The sequence below is a fragment of the Sycon ciliatum genome, chromosome 2, assembly GCF_964019385.1.
Source record: "Sycon ciliatum chromosome 2, ocSycCili1.1, whole genome shotgun sequence".
In the NCBI taxonomy this organism is placed as follows: Eukaryota; Metazoa; Porifera; class Calcarea; order Leucosolenida; family Sycettidae; genus Sycon; species Sycon ciliatum.
The window spans coordinates 17,912,650-17,931,647 of NC_088644.1; the positions used below are offsets into that span (position 1 = coordinate 17,912,650).

The following is an 18,998-nucleotide window of genomic DNA, read 5'->3' on the forward strand; positions in this document are numbered from 1 at the left end:
GAATCACATACATAATACATTCATTTTACGTCACTCCTACTAGGCTTACGTCATACAATATTATCACATGACCAATAGTCACCAGATCACGTGCACTGCTCGAGGATTGACTCGACTTTGAGCTGGAGACATAGGAAACCTGGCAGACTTTCAGTAAACTCACTGAATTCCTGCGCGAACATTCAAAAATCGCCGGGTTTCTTACTTTGGGCTCACACAAAAATTTATGCATGAATTTTTATATTTTGGCGCGCTTTGATAATTGTGCCTGGACGACGTCGGCTCCAAGGTACCGAAGCAGCCAATAATCCAGCCTGTTGCAGCTGCTTTTTGACTTCGAGATCGAAATTTTGAAGTGGTATTGAAGCAGGTGCAGTGGCTGACTACATGGTGTGAAAGCCAAAATAGTTCAATCACGAATAGTGTCGAGCGTACAAAATTGAATGGGAAATGTGAGAGAAAGAAGTACCTGGTCAAGCCATTGGCTGGTAATTGAATTTCTCTTTTGGACATAGAGAAATCAATGTAACAGGCATAATGGAACGCACTGATATACCAGCTGCAATGTCAACTGCTCAAAGACCCGTTCCTAATCCTGAAGAGTGGACTGCCCTACGGTAAATAGACGTGTTCTCAGACTTGATTTTGATTTTTGAAACTCATTCAGTTACACCAATTTTCTCGGAAAGTTCTTTCATCTGCATGGATTCTTTCCGTAATTCAAGGCATGATATTGTAGGCTCCCAAGGCGTCTTTTTTCCTGGTGCGAGTGCAATCCTTTCCCCAATCTTCATTGATTCACTTTGTTAGCATTTCACTGCTGTTGTATTATGTGGTGATAAAGTCCCCCCCCCCCCCTCCCCTTTGTGCATCACTTGGGCAGTGAGGTTAGGGGCACCCTAGTCAGTTTATGGTAATTTTGCACTGATAGAAATCGCTTTTTGGAGGCAGGAAACAGGACAGGAAGCTTGCAATGGCAAAAATACTACAAATTGCACTCCACTTGACGAGAAAGTGGTTTGTGAAATTTCTCGAGTCGTGATGATGGCCGTAAAGAGAAATTTGTAGTTTTTCTTGTCAGTCAAGATCACATTCGAATTTCATCATATCCCTTATAAATTGCCGTGAGCGAGGCAATAACTTGCAACAAGTGCAGGGGTCTGCAAGGAATGAGCCGTGCATGTATGCCGTTGTGTCTTTGTGTGGTATATTAGTATTGTGTTTGTCTGCGCTGTGTTATGTGTTTACTTACATGCATCATGATCCGGCGACTTTACCGGCTACTTGGCATCCAGGCAAATCTCTCCTATTGATCACCCTGTATCACAGCTGCATCTTTTTTCTCCACCGCGGCCGGGTGAGTGTGCTTTGCTATGGTGCACACTCTATGGCAGGGAGCCATAAAAACCTGTCAGGGTTCTCAGGCTGACAGTTTACAGCTCAATACAGTTCACAATGTATTTACTATTTAGTGTATGTTGCAGTGCAGATGTCCGTACTACATAATTATAGTAGCACTGCTAGTATATATGGGCACAGTTGATTCCTTGTTTGTACCTATACTCGTATATTGGTACATGGCTACATATGTTGATGTGTAAAAGTCTTGCTCCAGTAAATGTTTATTGTGTACATTTACAGTGCTTAGCTCTCTTGGAGACAAAAATGTAATCAGACTAAGAAATGGCACAAGCTTCAGGCTTTTTACCATCAACATTCCAAAGTTCCCACTTGCACTCTTTCATTGCCTTCTCTTCGGGTGGATACAGGGAAAACAGCGCCGCGTTTACATCATGCACGTTACAAAGCCCATCCGAGGGCTTCAGGGTCCGCATGAGCTTGGCGTTGCTTTCGGCTCACGGGTCGGATTTCTTTGTCCACAACTGTAGATTAGTGAGAACAACACACAAAACAGGGAGTAAAGTGTTATTCTCATGCAGCACGCACGTAAAAGCATAGCACATCTTACAGTTATGCACTAGTGGTATACATGTGAAGAGGTGTGATCAGTGTGATATGCACTGTGATTAAAAAGGAACCGAACTAACGATATGTCAATGGCCTACCTAATAGGGCTGAAACGAACCCCAAAAGAGGCGAACGAAGCATTCTAATGAACTGTACGCCTCGTTGACGAACTCACGAACTATTCTTAACAAATATAGCCCCCACAAATGTCCACACAAGCACTCTATCACATTCGTAAAAACAACCAAGAATCAATTTCTTTTTGAATAGCTGCTGTTACCTGTAATGGGGACCTGGGGCCGAGGGTGGCTGGCTGAGCTCTGCACAATAGTTATACATGACTGTACATTTTTATTTGCAGTACAAGCATGGGACTGCATGTACCTACGCATGCATCGACGAACGTTCGACACCTTGAAGTAGCGAATCGAATTCTCTTCAACTCCCATTTGGAGTGAACCTAGTCGAACGGTCTAACATTCGTTTTACCCCTACTACCTAACAGCCTGAGCGTGAATGTGATCTGTCTGTTTCTGCTTGCATATGTTTTGTTTTAACTTATTATTTGAATGTGGGCAGCCTCCGAAACATTCAGCAATTTGGCACCACACTAACGTGACAAAATTGACAAACAACTACCGAACTATCTCAATAAACATCACGACATTCAGGTCCACTATGCACTACTACTGGTGCATAACTTTACGATTTCCTCTGCTTTTCTGTATGTGCGTGAGAATCAACACATTACTCCCTCTTGTGTTTGTTCTCACTAATCCACCTACTGCTGCCTTTATCACGTATACATTGCTTTTAAATGCTATTGTGCTGGTCAGTTTCTTCTTCTGCCTGCACCCACTGAAGAGAAGGCAATGAAAGTGCACGCGAAAACTTTGAAATGATTGTAAAGAGCCTGGAGCTTGTGCTATTCCTTAGTCTGATTTACAATGCTCTCGTTCTTTTCAGGAGATGTGTAGGAATGTCAAAATATTCATGTCTTTATCTGGGCAAGTATTTTTCTAGCAGTGACGGGCAGTGTTGGAGTACACTGCAATGAGATGATGTCACACATGCTTTCAACAAGTGGGCTGCAAGGGACTTGGTAGACTTCTATACCCTGTAGCTTTCTTTTCCAGCACATGGTGTGTATATGGCTGTTGTGTCGGTGCTGAAGATATACACGTTTTCTTGGCGTGCAATAGTTTGGAATTCGGTGTTGTTACCACCACACTGTATTGAAGTACACCTGTACAGCGTACAACTGTTCTTGTTCTTACTGCCTTCTGAATGATGTAAATCAGACTGAATCATTATCATTTTCGACTTTTCATGCTAAATTTTGCTTTGTGTCCTCTCAGGTGATGAGTCATCTTATGGTCTCCTGGATGTGAACAACCTTGTCCCTGGTGAGTACACTTCTGGTAGCATCTTTTCTTTATAGAGATGAATGGCTCAGTGTACATGTACTGTATATGCGGGTGTTTTCTTCATGGCCGTTTTACCAATGTCGGGCGGCCATTTCCGCAGTAACTGTACTCGTATTAGGCAATTTTTGTTTCAGTGTGTACTGTTGCTGTCCGTAGTGAATTGAGTAGAGTACGTTGATTTGACTGGACTCGGTGAATGGTTCTTATGGTATATTTGTGTACATGGCGCACTCATCAAACTGCCTATGTATGTGTATATGATTGTGTCCCTGTCTATAGATACAACTCAGCTTTTTGCTGGCAATGCTGGAGATGCTGATACAACACTAAATCGCTTGGCCCAAGAGATGGTGAACACTTCTCGGCCAGCCACCTCAGGAATGTCATCAACTAGTGCACTGGTCTCACTTGGCGTAGATGACATTTGTGAACTAAACAGTGACGGTGACTCCTCTGTACCTTCGGCTTTGACCCACTCAGCTATTGTTAGCGATGCGAATGCCGTAGCTCGTGCCTTGAGCAATCAAAGTATTGGATCACTGGAGCCATCTGTTGCATCTCTTATAACAGCACTGTCCCAACAGCAGACCGAGGTATTCACTGACAGTTCAGCACACCGCCTCTCATCCAGTGTTCACGAGGCAACACAACCGGAAGACTGGTCCAGAGATGTTCAGCGCATTGCATCATCTCTAACTGGCTTGGATAATTTCAAATCTGCCAGCCATATGTCCGGGATTGATCAAAGTGCCACTGCTTCACCCACTACTGCAGCTTATGATCAAGCCATGCATGCATCTACATATTCAACGGTTTCCCCTCACAACACCAACTCTATGAGTTCAACGTCAGCCCAAAGCAGTGGAAATTTTAGCTCCAGCCTGGCTGATAGTGATGCACACTACCCTTCTGGTGCTATTCAGCATTATGACGGGACAATAAGTAGTGGTGACCAACAGCATACTGCAAGTAGAGACTATGAACAGGTACGCATGGTGCCGGGTCAGGAGGTGGATGTTGATGGTCTATTGCCTTCAGTTGCATCTACTAGCATGATAGCAACAGCCAGTGAGAGCCTGGGGAGATTCCCATTGCCCGGCCAAGAGCATTCTCCGACTGGCAGTGCATCTAATGTTTCAGCATCAGCACGTCCTCTGGGTGAGGGTCAAGATAGTGGTGGTGATCAAGCTAGCCTGTTTCGCAACTACTTGAACCCCAGTGATGCTGGTGTACTTCTTGCACAGTACATAGCCAGTCAGCAGCAGCATACACTGGGCGATGATAATACTGGTGACTATGCTAGCCAAAGTGACCATAGCTTCTCTGCAGACAGCGGTAGTCCAGATGCTTCTATGGGTGCTCCACGAGGTTGTCGACGACCACTTTCATCCCCACTTGGATCATCTCTTACCGGATCGTCTAACGTACTGGGAATGAGTCCATCTATTAGTGGTACTCCTGTACACGGCCTTTCTCCATCACACTCCCTTGGTAGCGTGTCAGATTTATCTAGCCATGGCCTGCCGTCTAACAACCCATACTCGATTCCTCGCACTCAGGGTGTCGGTGTTGGTCTTTCTCAAGGTGATTTAGCAAGCTCGGCTGACAGTGCAAGCTTGGTATTGGCTCCTGGATCAGAGACAGATGCAGTAGTATCCGAACCATCGTCAATTGCGGGTGCTGTGTCAATGACTATTGAACAACCCCCCTGGCTTGCTTCATTACGCCAAGGTCCCAGTGGTCAACCTTATGATCGGCCGGATGTTCTTGGCGAAGTCAATGTCTCTGGATCTTCAGTAGCGGCACCAATACCGGTGTCCTCTACTGCATTGACTCCAATGTCTTTAGCTGACATTGAAGCTCATGCAACTTTGGATTATCAGTCTCAAGCACCAAGCACAGCCACGGCGTATCAAGCCATACTAAGCAGCACTGGACCCAGCATACGTAGTAGTGCCACAGCTAAGTCTGCTCTAACTGATAGCAGTCCAGTACAAGCATCCAAAAGTCCAAGGTCAGTGGTATCGCTAGCAGCACGATTCGATCAGCCAGCTCACTCATCATCCAGTCTGGAAAGTTCTCAGCATTATGGTGCTGCTGAATGTTATACATCATGGTCACGACTGGAAGATGGCGCTGCTCCAGTAGATTCCAACGCTGCAGCAGCGTTTGAGATGGATCTACGTGATCCTGACTGCTTTGCCGACATGCCCCAACAGGATGGCAGCCTGTACGGTGATATAGAATTTGCTGGTGATGGCTATCAACAACTGGATGGTGAAGACTTTGTCCCCACTGGTGCTGGTGTCAGTGAGTTACTTGATGCTGATCAGCAGGAGAATGCACGTGAGTACCAGTTTGATCCTGCCTTCATCAATAGCATGTCTGCTGGTTCTGATCAACTAGATTTCTCTTCTGGACCAGTATTCACCGCTGACAAGTCAACATTGCCTAGTAGCGCAGGTCCAGTATTGACCACTGACAAGTCAACATTGTCCAGTAGCGCAGGTCCAGTATTGACCACTGACAAGTCAACATTGCCTAGTAGCAGCGCTACACATAGTACTCGTGGTACTAGTCAGGATTTGCTAGTCACTACGGCAACAGCAGCAGCAGCAGTCGTTCCAATTTGCACGTCATCTGCTGATCAAAACCTGTCTACTGCTTCCGTTCAAGCACATGTCGTCAGGGATTTCACAACTGATGTGGTCACACCAAGTAAAGCTGTTTCAGGCCTGTCTGCTCATCATCTGTCCCACTTACCCAGGAGCACTGGTCCATTCAGCAAGCTCTCCAATGACTCCAGCAGTGCTGACATCTTTCAATCGGAGCCGTCGCCGGGTGCATATTTTGCCGCCCGCAGCAGTGTACTTGGAGGCTTGGATGACCTATCAGTCCTCAACTCTGCTCAACGTGTAAGTTGATTAATTAGTTATCTATAGTTTTAACTCTGATACTGAGCCGTAATAAATGTTAAAAAAAAGAGAAGAAACACATGAGAACGAGTTATGCAGCAACTATCCACGACTAACAAGATGATAAACAGTCAGAAAGTGCGATAATAGGGCACAACACTGACATTGGAGTTGGAAGGCTGTTGGTTTGCGCACTGGAGATGTGTTAGAGCTAGGTTTCGGGTCGCTGAATGTCTCAGTAGCCTGTCAGTTTTGTGCCCTATTATCGCACTTTCTGACCGTTTATCATCTTGTTACAGTCGTGGATAGTTGCTGCATGACTCGTTCTCATGTGTTTCTTCTCTTTTTATATCTGTAGTTTGTCTATGTATCTGTTATGTTGCATATTGTATTTGCTACATCACTTTACTGCTGCTGTAGTTCAGCTTCTTGGTGATTGGTTGTAATCCTTTTTGCCCAAAGTGCACTTTCATAAGAATCGAACATGCCGTCTATAAAATGCAGTAGAAAGAACCAGTAAGACATGGATGCGAGTCATGTTACCATCCATAGTCATAGACAACTTGTTAGTATGCGTCATCCGTGATCCAATATACCGTTTTGCTGGAATTAGGAAGATATCTAACTCCTTTTTGGGTGTCGTGTGTTTGATTATCTTTTGTTGACAGCCACATTTTGACATGAGTCATCCTCTATTCAGCCCACCTGGAGCTGGCGCAGCATCCTCTGGGAACGCATCTACTCTCTCTGACAGTGTCATGTTCAGCAAGCCTTCTTCTGCGTCTAATGGGGATGCCGTGTGTAGCCCTTCAAAGCTGACGCAGTACCACAAGCCCGACACTCACAGCAGTGGCGGCAAGCGGTCAACATTTACGTCCTACTCCGGCTCCCACCTGCCACCGTCGCTAGTTGGGTTGGATGACAGCGCGGTTCAGAAGCATGTGCAGGGTGCACTTCATATGGCTACTCCACCTAATGTACGTCAATTACTACAGTCATCACCTCACAAGTCAGGCTTGCACAGTGACGGTTATGTTGAGACTACAACTGCTACCCCTTCCTTTACTGCTGCTACTTCTGTTGCTCCTTCAGCTGGTGTAGTGTCGTCTGATGACGTCAGCACGTTGTTGAATGAAATTCGAACAGTTGCCGAGGCAACATCGAGCCACATGGTAGCTGCGCACAGGCAGTTTTCTGGCACACACGCTCATCCTGACCAAGTACCTACTAGCAGTACTCTAGACAGCATTCATCGTAGTGTGCATCCGCCTGTGACTACCAGTTCCTATGCTGCTAGTGATGCACCTCCGCTGGCAAGAGGTGACGTGACTGATGAAGCATATACCCATACTGCACCACATCCATCAAATGCGTCGGACATATTTCTCTCGCCCAGTCGTGTTTTGAGACCAAGTTACACACTGGGAGAGTTTGTGGAGACCATGAATGTTCCGAACGATTCTGTCTTGGCAGATATGACTATGACTGAGTATAGCAGCAGTAGTGCTCTCACTGTTCGTACCGGTGAACAGCACCCGCAGCACTTGCAATCACATAGCCTTGAGCCGCAACGTCTTCTAGATGCAGCACAGTCTCCTGTACGACCATCTAATATGGTTACGCCTGGTGCCAACTCATTCCCAGCAGCCTACTTGGATGGAGATGTATCCATGGGTCGTGACTCAGTAGCTTCCTCTGCATTCAGTACTACCTTCTCCAGTAGCAGTTCTATGTACAACACTCGTGATGGCGATAGTCCTAGCAAGTTGTCTATGACTACGGATGGTGACAGTGCTCCTGCTGCTCCTACTGCTCATGCTGCTCATCAGTATGTCAATACTCTCATCCATGGTGAAGATGAAGAAGGAAGTGATGACAACGAGGAGAAAACTCTTAGTCTAGCACCGGGTGAGGAAGACGTCACTCCTGTAAGAATGTTTACTCATACCAGTCTGCAATCGGTTTCTTCTGGACCAGTTGAAACTGATAGATTACAGCACAGCTTTGTCACAAGCAGTTTACTTACTGTTGCTACTCAATCTAGTGTTGGGAAGAATGACAGTACACATGGCCACTCAGTTTCTCGTGCTGAGGACTCACAGCTGAGCAAAAGTGCTAGTCCCCGCTCGGGCTCTGCTAGCAGTTCCAATGTGCAGCACGATGTGGCAGCTAGTGATTTGCAGTCCGATGGTATGGAAGTGACTGTCAAAGTCTCTGTACAGCTCGATTCTAGTATAGCTGCGTCACCCACCAAGCTCGCTGGTCATCAATCACCAAAGTATCGGACTGATGATAGAACTGCCATGTCCTCTGCTACTGCCGCACCAGCCGCTTCTGCTACTTCTGCTACTTCTGCTACTGGACCGAATACCAGTGTGACGACCAGTAGAAGTCTGAATCAACCACCGTCTTCAGCCTATCATTCTTCTTCAGCAACAGCAGCAGCATCGCATACTCCGGTGAAAGTAACTGTATCACCGGCATCGTCTCAGCGATCTCCTACCCAGGTGGCTCCATCAAAATCCCCTGCTAAATCTAGCCCTCTTCCATCACCACTGCAGCGCGTTGTCCAACCGAAAAACATTGAGAAATGGCTGTCTGAGCTGCTCCAACATTCTCCAGGCTCATCACCTCGCAATTCTCCTGGCAATTCTCCTGGGAAATCACCTAGAAGCAAAGAAGCTGTGATGCAACTAGAGACAGCAAAAAGGAAAGTTCTCCAGCCGGATTACATTTCTCCTGGCCAGAAGTCAGATAGCTATCAGGAATCACTGGATTCTTCGATGTCCACACTTGCACGCAATCTTTCTGACAGTTTTCGGAGGGATGGTGCAGAGCTGCTGGACAGCGCTGCAGAGACACCTATACTATCTGCTGGTCACTCTCCACCGCAGCTTGCTAGACAGCAGTATAACACTGATCCGATACTGTCTTCTCAGAATACACCCACCACCACTGGCCTATCAACAATCAACAGGCAACCTATTGCGACTGCTGCTGATATCGCAGTTTCGTCACATGTGTCTGCTACACATGGACGCAATGAAGGCAGAGTGCTCGGTCAGCAGTCGCCACTAAGAGCTACAGCAGCGACCACCCAGCTGCACAGTCATTCAACACAATCGTGGTCTCAAATCGACTCTTCTCTCGAGTCATCCCAATCTGTTGTGGTGCCCAGCGAGACTTCTTTCTCAACGCCGGTCGTTCACGAATACGAGAAGAACAGGTCGCGTCCTCCCGTACCTCCATCCACTACAGCTGGCCTGAGCCAATCACCCCGATCATCCCAGGGTAGTCATAGTATTGGGCCGGTTGTAATGCCCGCTACTTATGCTGTGCGTGGTATACAATGTGTGGGAGTTCCGGTGGCTCTTCTACTGCCAGTACGGAATTCCGGCACGAAATGGCTTAAATCTGCTATTGAACTCAGAACAGTTGATGGAAGCACGGTAAGTACAATCTGTTTGGGGGTCATTTCACCTAGTTTACCTGCCAGTGTGCTGTGTGTTTGTGCGCAGGGATAACACTGCCAGTGGCTTGATTATTTTTCTAACTTGTTTTTGATGGTAGGGCTGATGTGTGTAATGTTGGGAATTAGACCTGGGATTTTTGTTTGTATGTATCATCAAGAGCAAATAAGACTTGTAAGAGAGTGTTCAACTTTGCATATGAGGTCTTCGACGGCGAAAACTCGCATCACGTGGTCCCAGTACGTTTCGTACGATGTGCAACGAAGGCCAGCGTGCACGCAGTCTACCACCCTACCAATATCTACCATGTTCAGGCTGATGGCTGGCATAACGCTGAGTGGGTTTCTGTCGGGAGTGCTATTTTTTTACTACTCCACTGCTCGCTAAAGATGGGGTGGGAACAACGTGAGTTCTGCACCGCAGGATGTGAGTTTCACCATCGGTGTACCCCCAAGAAAGGGTATCCTGAGTTGTACACTCTTGGGCGCTTGTGTATTCTTGGTATCATGCTTGTTTACTTGATTGCAAAGGGTTGCGATTGTTAATGGTGTTTTCCCGCTCTGTGTGTGTGTGCGTGCACTTGCACGCGCGCGTGTGTGCGTACGTGTGTGCATGTGTTTCCGCTTCAGCTCCCTGAGGAAATGTCTTTATTTCAAGTGTCGCCTCGTATGACTTTAGGACCCTTGAAGACAGATGATATTCAGGTGTGTTTGGCAGGAGCCGTTGTTGGCTCTTTGAATTGGCTCATTGCTATCGTTTCGCAGCCTAACCGTGCTTGCACCTGCCTGCCATAATAAGATGCCCTGCTTCAGGGCCAGGTCAACAGGTTCAGTAGATACCCTGCTTCAGGGCCAGGTCAACAGGTTCAGTGATCCGCTTGACAGTGTATGTAAACTCGCTTGAAAGTAGCCATCTGTTTTTCAGTCCTTCCTTCCTCTGCCCGCTCTCACATACTCGTACTCTTGCCCATCGCTGAAGCGATTATTGATAACGAACAAGCTATGTTAGACACCATTCAACAGCTTGCAAGGCTGATGAATTGACCGCCACTAATTTTAGTCTGGTCTACACCACACAGCTGGTTGAAGTGGCTTTTTCTAGCCAATGATCCCTATTTAATTTTTTAAAATTTTTCATTCCCTCTCTCTCTCTCTCTCTCTCTCTCTCTTACACCACACACACACACGCACGCGCACGCGCACACACACACACGCACACACACACACACACACACACACACACACACACACACGCACACACACACACACACACACTCTCTCTCCCTCTCCCTCCCTCTCCTTCTCTAATTGCATTGTTTTTGTTTTTCTTTTGTGCTCTCTTTAGATCACTTGCCTACCTCATGCAGCAGGTTCTTTCTCAGTTGAACTGGTCATGACATCAAGCCCTGTCATTGAAGATAGCTCAGCTATTGGACAGGAGAGTTCCGTTATCAGTCGTTGTGTTCTTAGTGTGAATGCTATTGAAGCTCGTCTTCATGTAAGTAAGGTTACTAAACTTAGATTGAAGTATGGCAGTCTTTGGCTTTGATGCTGGTGTCTACTGGATAGTTTGCAGGACATTATTACATGCTGCAGTGACAAAGTATTGGTGTTAAATTGCCAGTAATTTATCCGGTCGTGTTTATTCCTTGAACCTATCGTTTCCCTATGGTCTTCGGAAGAAAGTAGACCATATACATGTTGTCACAGTGTTTTTCTTATTCAGTACCCTTCTTTCTTACAGCAGATGTCAGTCAGCTGAGATTTGCTAACTGACCACCATCTCATTGTTTTTATGTACCTACTACAGGTTGTACGACCACCTGCAGCCATACCAGGTCTGCCAGAAGTGCAGACTAGTCTATCTGCGTTGACCAAGGCTGACATTGATCTTGGTCAAACTCTAGCTGGGACGACTCGTTATCATCCAGTTTGCTTACGGAATCTAAGCAACATCAGCCTTCCTGTTCGACTGCTCATCTGCTCTGTGAGTGTACATTTTATGTGTCATTGTGGGTGATTGTGTCATTGCTGGGGTGAAATGAACATAGAATTCTCCCTAACGCCCTACCATCCGTCTGTGTCCAAGTTTATGTAAATAAATACATAAATATGCTAGCATTGACTTCAACATTTTATCCGTTTGTGTCTATGATGAGCTGAGGGGATGATTGTGATGAAAGTGCACCACCATCATCCTGCAAAGCATCTAACTCCGTGCCTGGGATCCTCATAGGGGGTGGTGCCACATTGACCCTTGCCTTTATTGATTTGTTTCTTTACGATGTTTAATTAAAATCTTCAGGGGAAGACTAGCCTTCAACTGTTTTCAGCCGCACTTGACTGTGGCCCCACTAACGTTAATTGAAATACCAGCAAGATGGATTTTTAAAACAATGAAAATGCTGTTAATGATCACACATCTTCTCAGGCTGTATGTGGGTAGAACAGGTCAGACGTTTGTTGGCTTTGTGCTTTGTATGGATGAAATGAGGTACAATGGTTGGCGTCACTAGCAGTTTTTTTAATGTACTTTTCCTGCCTTTGCTCTGCCATTTCCTATTTTTCTGTAGGACAAGTCATCGTCAGTCAACACGTTCTCATTTGTTTCTTCACCGGACTCGTTGCCATATCAGTGCAGTCAATTAAATAGCACACTAACTCTGTTACCGCCATCACCACTAACTTCCCTATCAACTGTTGCCTGTACATCTATTCCACCATGTCAGGTAAGTAGTGTTCATAGTATTCCCAACTCAATCACATGTTAATCCGTAGGCTTCAATGGTCACTTGTTAAGTCTGGTTTGTTTGCTGCCTTCAGTGTCATCTAGCCATGCCGGTGCATGTACCATTTTTAACATAAGACAAAATTAGGGGCCGTTAGAGGTGTGTGTGTGTGGTGGTGGGGGGGGGGGGGGGGGGGGCATGCAGCTGAAGTGGAGTTGGGGTGACATGCCCAGCATCGTGCATTAGGTATTGATAACAGTGGCATGCTGTTGCTGATCAGTTTTAGGAAAGTTGAAATATGTGCGCACGTGTGAGTGTGTGTGTGTGTGTGTGTGCACGTGTGCATGTGTGTGTGTATGCATGTTTTGCATGTGTGTGTTTGTGTGTGTCTGTGTGTGTCTGTGTGTGTACATGTGTGCATGCCTGGGTGTGTTATTTCTTCTCTATAGACCAATGAGTACTGCGTGGCATGGATATGTTTCAAGGCGCCTTCCCAGGATTCATCAGGTAGGACATGTCTTCTTGTACTATCCCATCCAGCCTTGTAGCTGTCAAGTAGCCTCCTGTCAACTGATGGTTCTGGATTGATTTGAAGGCAGCCCGGCATGCCTTCTTTTACGCATTAGCACACACCACACCCCACTTCCACACACAATCATGATCATTGATTTGTGTGCATGTTTTTTTCACAGGGTTAGGACACACACACACACACACACACGCACAAATTATAGTGTTCAGTTGTGGACATGGATAGTAATTACATGTATTATGCTGCTGCATGTAACCAGACAACTTTTGTTTTGGTTTCTTTTCATTTGACTGCTTCTGGTATTGTCTGTGACAGCGCCTGACCTTGTACCGTGTCTCATTAACTCTGTGTGTTTTGTTTGTCGGGTATTGTTGCTTGCAGATGTGTCCGCCGCTGCGTCTACTCTCAGTGATTACTCTTGTACTGTACAAGTGGAGCTGGATGTTGTTGCTGGTGAGTTCTATTTCTATAATGCTAGCTCTACACAGAGGCAGTGTTTCTAGAATGCTAGCTCTACATAGAGGCAGTGCGCCTTTTAACCAGTGCTAGAGTGCTCAGTCCCTATGATGGCCGCAGAGCTAGTTTTACACAAGAGGTACACACAGGAAAATAGGGAAATAGGGAAATAGAGCCCCGCTTTCCTTTGTGTACCTCTTGTGTGGTACTAGCTACTGTATATAAACTTCTTCTGGTGCTGTGTGCTTGCCCAATGGTCATTTTGGCTTGACCAATCAGTCACAAACAAACCTTGCTCGTAGCGCGGCCCAACTGGCTTGGAGATGAACCTTCTCCGCTTGTCTTTCCCAGCACCAAACAACACGTTCCACTAGTCTTCCGCAGAGCTACGTCAACGCACTGAAAACTGCACTCTCTGTAGAGTGCACTGACCATCGCTACACACTAATCAGCATGAACACAGTGTACAGCTGCTAGGGCTGTATTAATGTCCGCCTCTGTGGTGTCACCGTGTTTCAAAATGGTGGCCTGGTTTGCGTAATTTGAAATCTGAATGGTTGTGGTGAGGCCTGGTTTTGTCATGTTTATTAAAAAATCTGAATGGTCGTTGGGAGGCCGGAAGTTAGGTTTAATTGATTAGGGCTTTTCGAAACGAGGTTAGAGAAGGTGTATATGAATTGCTCTTGCGTGGATTTTCGAACAAGGCTTTCTCGTGTCTTTGTTTTTACTGTGCAGATTTCCCTCTTGCTTCTGTACATTTCACATCGTGTGTCGGTTGGGCAAGACTGCATGCACCTCGCTCAATGCAGGTAATATGCAACATCTCTTTTTTGCTTTACATGGATGGTGTTAAGCTGTTTCTTGGGTCTTTGGTTGTACACTCGCTCTACCACTGTGGAAGTTTGTGTCTAACAACATTTGCACAGAATAGCTTTTTGCATTATTCTCCGGTTAGATTGTCTTCTGCTTTTCAGCCTTTCTTCCCCGCGTCCCGCGTAGTTTCTGTTGACGTGTGGTGAAACTGGATTTTCACTTCACTGCTCTAGACTTGATGCAGCTGTAGGCGAATAATTCCCTGATAGTACATACGCTTATATGTCTGGTGATGCTGTACTGGTGGGTGCTATTTGATCAAGTGGATACGGTGTAACTTGTTTCTTCAGCAAGCACGTTGGTAAACCCCCGTGTTTGGTTTGCTTTCCTGTCACTTGTGTGTATATGTATTGCAGGCTCTGACATTTGCAGCTTCTCCTGACAAGCCAGCACATCGCACTGTTCCCTTGCGCAATGTTGGCAATGTGCCTTGTAATGTGGAGCTGGGCATTAGCCCTCCTAGTGCACTGTTTACTGTCCATCCGACATCATTTACAGCAGTACCCCAACAGGTAAGTCTAATCTGTTAAGCGGTTTATGCCCATGTATTGTCTATCTGAGGCTGGTTCAAAACTGAGACACTCCCGACACTCCCTTTTCCCAATCGACCTCCCTCACTTCTTTCAAAATTGGATGAATGTGCCCTACCAGGAAGGGATTTGTGTGGAATTTGTTATTAAAGTGTCACTTCATACTTGTAGAAGTACGAGTGCAGATGAAACTCTCAGGACCTGTAGTCTTCTGGACGCTAAATTGAATGGCCTTGGTCCGGGGAGGCTGCAATGCAGCGTCCGGCCCTTATTCCCAATTGACCGCGGTCCCGCAGTGATGCATACCCCAGTGACCGCGGTCCCGCAGTGATGCATACCCCAGTCACCACACTAGTGCACTGTATACCTATGAGTACTCACACGTGCAGTGATGTGACGTGATGTGATGTGCACTCATTGCTTCATATGCTATTGATATGGACCATAGCCGAGAAGAGTTCACATGTTCTATAATACGTTAGTGACGACTAACCGTCCGTACGCCGGTAGGTCTATGGTCTACAGATGCAGTAGTTGCATGTGTTGAAGGAAGTTACCCGCTTTTGCGATCGTCAGGCACCGGATCCGTGTGATGTGTACTTCTGCTTTTCTTTGTTGTTGTTTACCTTGTTAGGAGGTGGAAGTCCGTGTCACGTTCTTATGTTCTATTGCCCAACATTCTGCTGGAAGGTTAGCTAACTTGCTTGCATCCAACTGTGTGGCTGGCTGTATACACATCTCACCATGAATACACTCTCTTCATGCCTTGAGATGTCTTCGATTTTTTTTCTTGTCTTGCACCATAGGAAAATACTGCCCTTTACTTTCTTACCGGTATGTTCTTGTACTATTTGAAGACAAGTAGAATCCATGTTGTGAAGTCGAATTCCCTGTGCTCAATACCTTGTTTTTGTTTTGTCTTGTTCTATTGTTGTGTCCCGTACAGCTATCTAGTAATGACAGTCAAAGAGAATGGGAACCAGTATGAACTATTGCTACGTGGAACAACCTCCGACTATTTACACACTAACGGTCATGCAGCAGCACTGCCTGCACCAGACCTAGCCGTGTGAGTGCAGGTCATAGGTATCAATATATTATATCAGTCTTTTTGGGGTAGAGCACGTATAACAAACACTGGACTACGCGCTAGGGCACGTATAACAAACACTGGACTACGGCTGGTGCTGTAGATTCCTGCCATACGCGATAGCAGGAGTACATCAACTAAAGGGTGAAACTCAGTATAATTTCAGGGTGGCAGAATTCATAGTTTTAATGTCGACTTTGATGAGTCATGGAAGGGAAGCCGCGATCCATGACTGCATAGCTGCTCTGCATGAGTACCTCTCTTGACATCAGTATGTACTGTGCATTGATTTGAAAAAATGTCGTGAATGGTGTTTTACACTTTGCCTTACTCGTATCTCAATTACACACTGTGGATTACTGTTTGTATTCTTGCCAAATAGGAACACAATGTACATGTGTTGTTTATGATATAATCCAACACTGGTAAACCAGTATTAGATAAATCTTGTTGTAGTTCACGCAATTATTAGATTGACAGCATGAAACAAGGTGTTGTTTCTGACAGGTGTAAATAGTAAATACCCAGCCAGCTTGAACACCACTTCATCATGCCTATTGATGGTCCGAAACTCTGAATAAGAATTTGATGTGAATTGCAGCGCAATTTGAGTTGTGGCGGTTAGCCCAAGACATACTCGTTTTAGAATGAAGCTGCAAGAAGCATCCAAGCGTATTTTGTTCATACATTTATGTTGAATTTATCTTTCACACTGTGTTCTGTGTTGGTTGCAGGTCCAAGTCTTTGCTATCTTGCAATCGCAATCAAGTGACATTTGCTGGTGTTGCTCTGCGAGAAAGCCGGTGAGTCTGCTTACATCAGATATCCCCACCCCGCGCCACCCCACCACCACTGTTATGTACTGTCGTGGACATGGAAATCCAGTCGATTGACCGGGCCCGGCGCGCTCAGCACGTACACACCAGCGCTTGATCCGATGCGACCAGCGCGCTGCAGCATGTGTGTACTGCTTACCCACGGCTGCATGGCCAGCGCCCTGGGGCCGCTAGACGTGCGACCGGATTTCCATGTCCACGACTCTAGTATAAGGCCATCATTTTTTATATCTATGTTTCGCGCCAGGTCAACTTCCAGAATCATATGCGAGAGGTGGAAAAAAATAAAAAGTTGCAAAATAATAAAAAAGGCTCATCAGAGGTGTATGCACTGTACATAGCACAAAAGCTCGTGCATGGTGTACATTTGAAAGAAAAATCGTACATCGAAGCACAACATCTGGGTTATCAGCATGAGTAAAATATTTACTTTGGACGGAGGAGGCAACCGTTGGTGCCTATGCTTCGCTGGATTATTGTACTCAGACTTCAGCAGCGGTGCAAAGAGCTCCGGAACGACACATCCTCTCAGCTTGAGGCGATCAATGCGGTCTCAGGTGTAACGGCTCATAGAATATTGCTCCCACATGCCGAACAAACGAATTTACCAATGCTGGCCTAGAGGCCATTTCTGAATCCCAGCTTCGCCCTATGCAACCAGTCCACACTTATGACTCGCACGATCGTACATTCACTGTGCATGTTCATTTTTTTATTTTTTTCCAAAAAAAATCAAAACGTATGCGTGCGGACGACGCGAAACATAGCTATAAAAAATGATGGCCTAAGGGCTGGCCGCATGGCATCCAAGTGCATGTGCAGTAGTTCCTGTACAGAGCAACCATCAGTGCAGCCCTGGTAAAAGGACTGGACTTGTATTTGCTACTTCCAGCCTCAGTTTCCATAGTGTAGCGGTTATCACGTTCGCCTAACACGCGAAAGGTCCCCGGTTCGATCCCGGGTGGAAACAGTGATTTCTTTTTTTCCCAATTTTGCAGCGGAAATTTTTGGTATTCCCATGTATTTTGAGTCTTGTATGAATGTCTGTTTTGGCTAGTACAATGTAGCCTGTTTTTGACAAGTGCACCCAAACGCACAACTGAGATGGTGATAGTCAGTTTGCTTGCCCAAATCCCATACATATGATCAAGAGTACATAAGCTCCCAAGAGTGTGCAGCTCTGGATACCCGTTCTATGGGGTTGGCCGACGGCAAAAACTCACAACATTTGCTGCAATGTTCACGTTGTACATCCCCAGCTTGTTTTTAGCAAGCAGTGGAGTAATTAAAATAGCACTCCATAACAGAAACCCACTCAGCTTGTGCGAGTCATCAGCATGAGCATGGTAGATATTCGGACTGCGCGCACGCTAACCTTCATTGTACGTGTAGTACAAATCGTACTTTGAACACGTGATGTGAGTTTTCGCCATCGGAGACCCCGTATGCAGAGTTGCACACCATTGGGAGCTTATTTACTCTTGATATGATGAGCCCACAACTCACGAGTGTACTCGAGTATGGAATACTATGGGCCGGCTACGCAGCGCTGTCATCCTTACATCGCATGTTCATCTGCACACTACGAAGGATTGCCTGTGGTTTGAAAATGGGATTCTTATGGTACCTTGCAGTCTTCAGATGGAAATTTGTGTGTCTAAGTAGGCCCAAACAAAAATAACCTTGTTTTGGGTCGGCCCTTAAACCCTGCAACTCTTTTTCTTGGTCCACGTATGTGTACAATAGGTGCATGCTTTCGCCCGTAGGTAGCTGGCGGAACTGCTCACGTACATCGTGCATGCATCCACTAGACGTCCACACGAAAAAATTGTCGAGAAAAGTTTTGTTTTGGCCTTTATATAGGCTATTCACGCTGCAGGAAAGCCATAATTATGATGTTAAATTTTGTTACTGTCAACGGAAAATTGCCACTGCAATGAAAGTGACTACCGGTATATCAACTTTGTTGTCAGTGAAAGGCATGGGCATGATGCAGATAAGCACAATGATGAAGGGAGCATGCCATTCTCTGGCCCGTGATCACAGTTCAATACTAGTGGGTCCTAGACTCTTGTTGGAATGGAAGGGTATTCTAAATTTGCATCACACTGCATGCCCATCTTTCCTTTACATTCCTGGTGTGCACCTGCTTCAACATTTGTCTGCAACCTGA

General features: G+C 45.9%; 1 protein-coding gene and 1 non-coding gene across 2 annotated transcripts in view; both read left to right on the plus strand.

Moving 5' to 3' along the window:
• The first annotated feature begins 311 nt into the window (after positions 1-311).
• The window catches only part of LOC135809024 (mucin-12-like), a 51,971-nt gene continuing 33,284 nt past the window's right edge, over positions 312-18,998 (plus strand). The window contains exons 1-16 of the mRNA XM_065322282.1: positions 312-617; positions 1,296-1,357; positions 3,327-3,374; positions 3,675-6,310; positions 6,979-9,759; positions 10,410-10,484; positions 11,125-11,277; positions 11,590-11,766; positions 12,353-12,508; positions 12,958-13,015; positions 13,422-13,493; positions 14,232-14,305; positions 14,726-14,881; positions 15,534-15,589; positions 15,846-15,968; positions 16,724-16,792. Of these exons, the coding sequence (XP_065178354.1) occupies positions 538-617; positions 1,296-1,357; positions 3,327-3,374; positions 3,675-6,310; positions 6,979-9,759; positions 10,410-10,484; positions 11,125-11,277; positions 11,590-11,766; positions 12,353-12,508; positions 12,958-13,015; positions 13,422-13,493; positions 14,232-14,305; positions 14,726-14,881; positions 15,534-15,589; positions 15,846-15,968; positions 16,724-16,792 (6,776 nt within the window). The 5' untranslated portion in view covers positions 312-537. The remainder of the gene's footprint in view (positions 618-1,295; positions 1,358-3,326; positions 3,375-3,674; positions 6,311-6,978; positions 9,760-10,409; positions 10,485-11,124; positions 11,278-11,589; positions 11,767-12,352; positions 12,509-12,957; positions 13,016-13,421; positions 13,494-14,231; positions 14,306-14,725; positions 14,882-15,533; positions 15,590-15,845; positions 15,969-16,723; positions 16,793-18,998) is intronic.
• Trnav-aac (transfer RNA valine (anticodon AAC)) lies at positions 17,723-17,795 on the plus strand. Its single transcript has one exon. It is a non-coding gene; the product is annotated as a tRNA-Val (tRNA).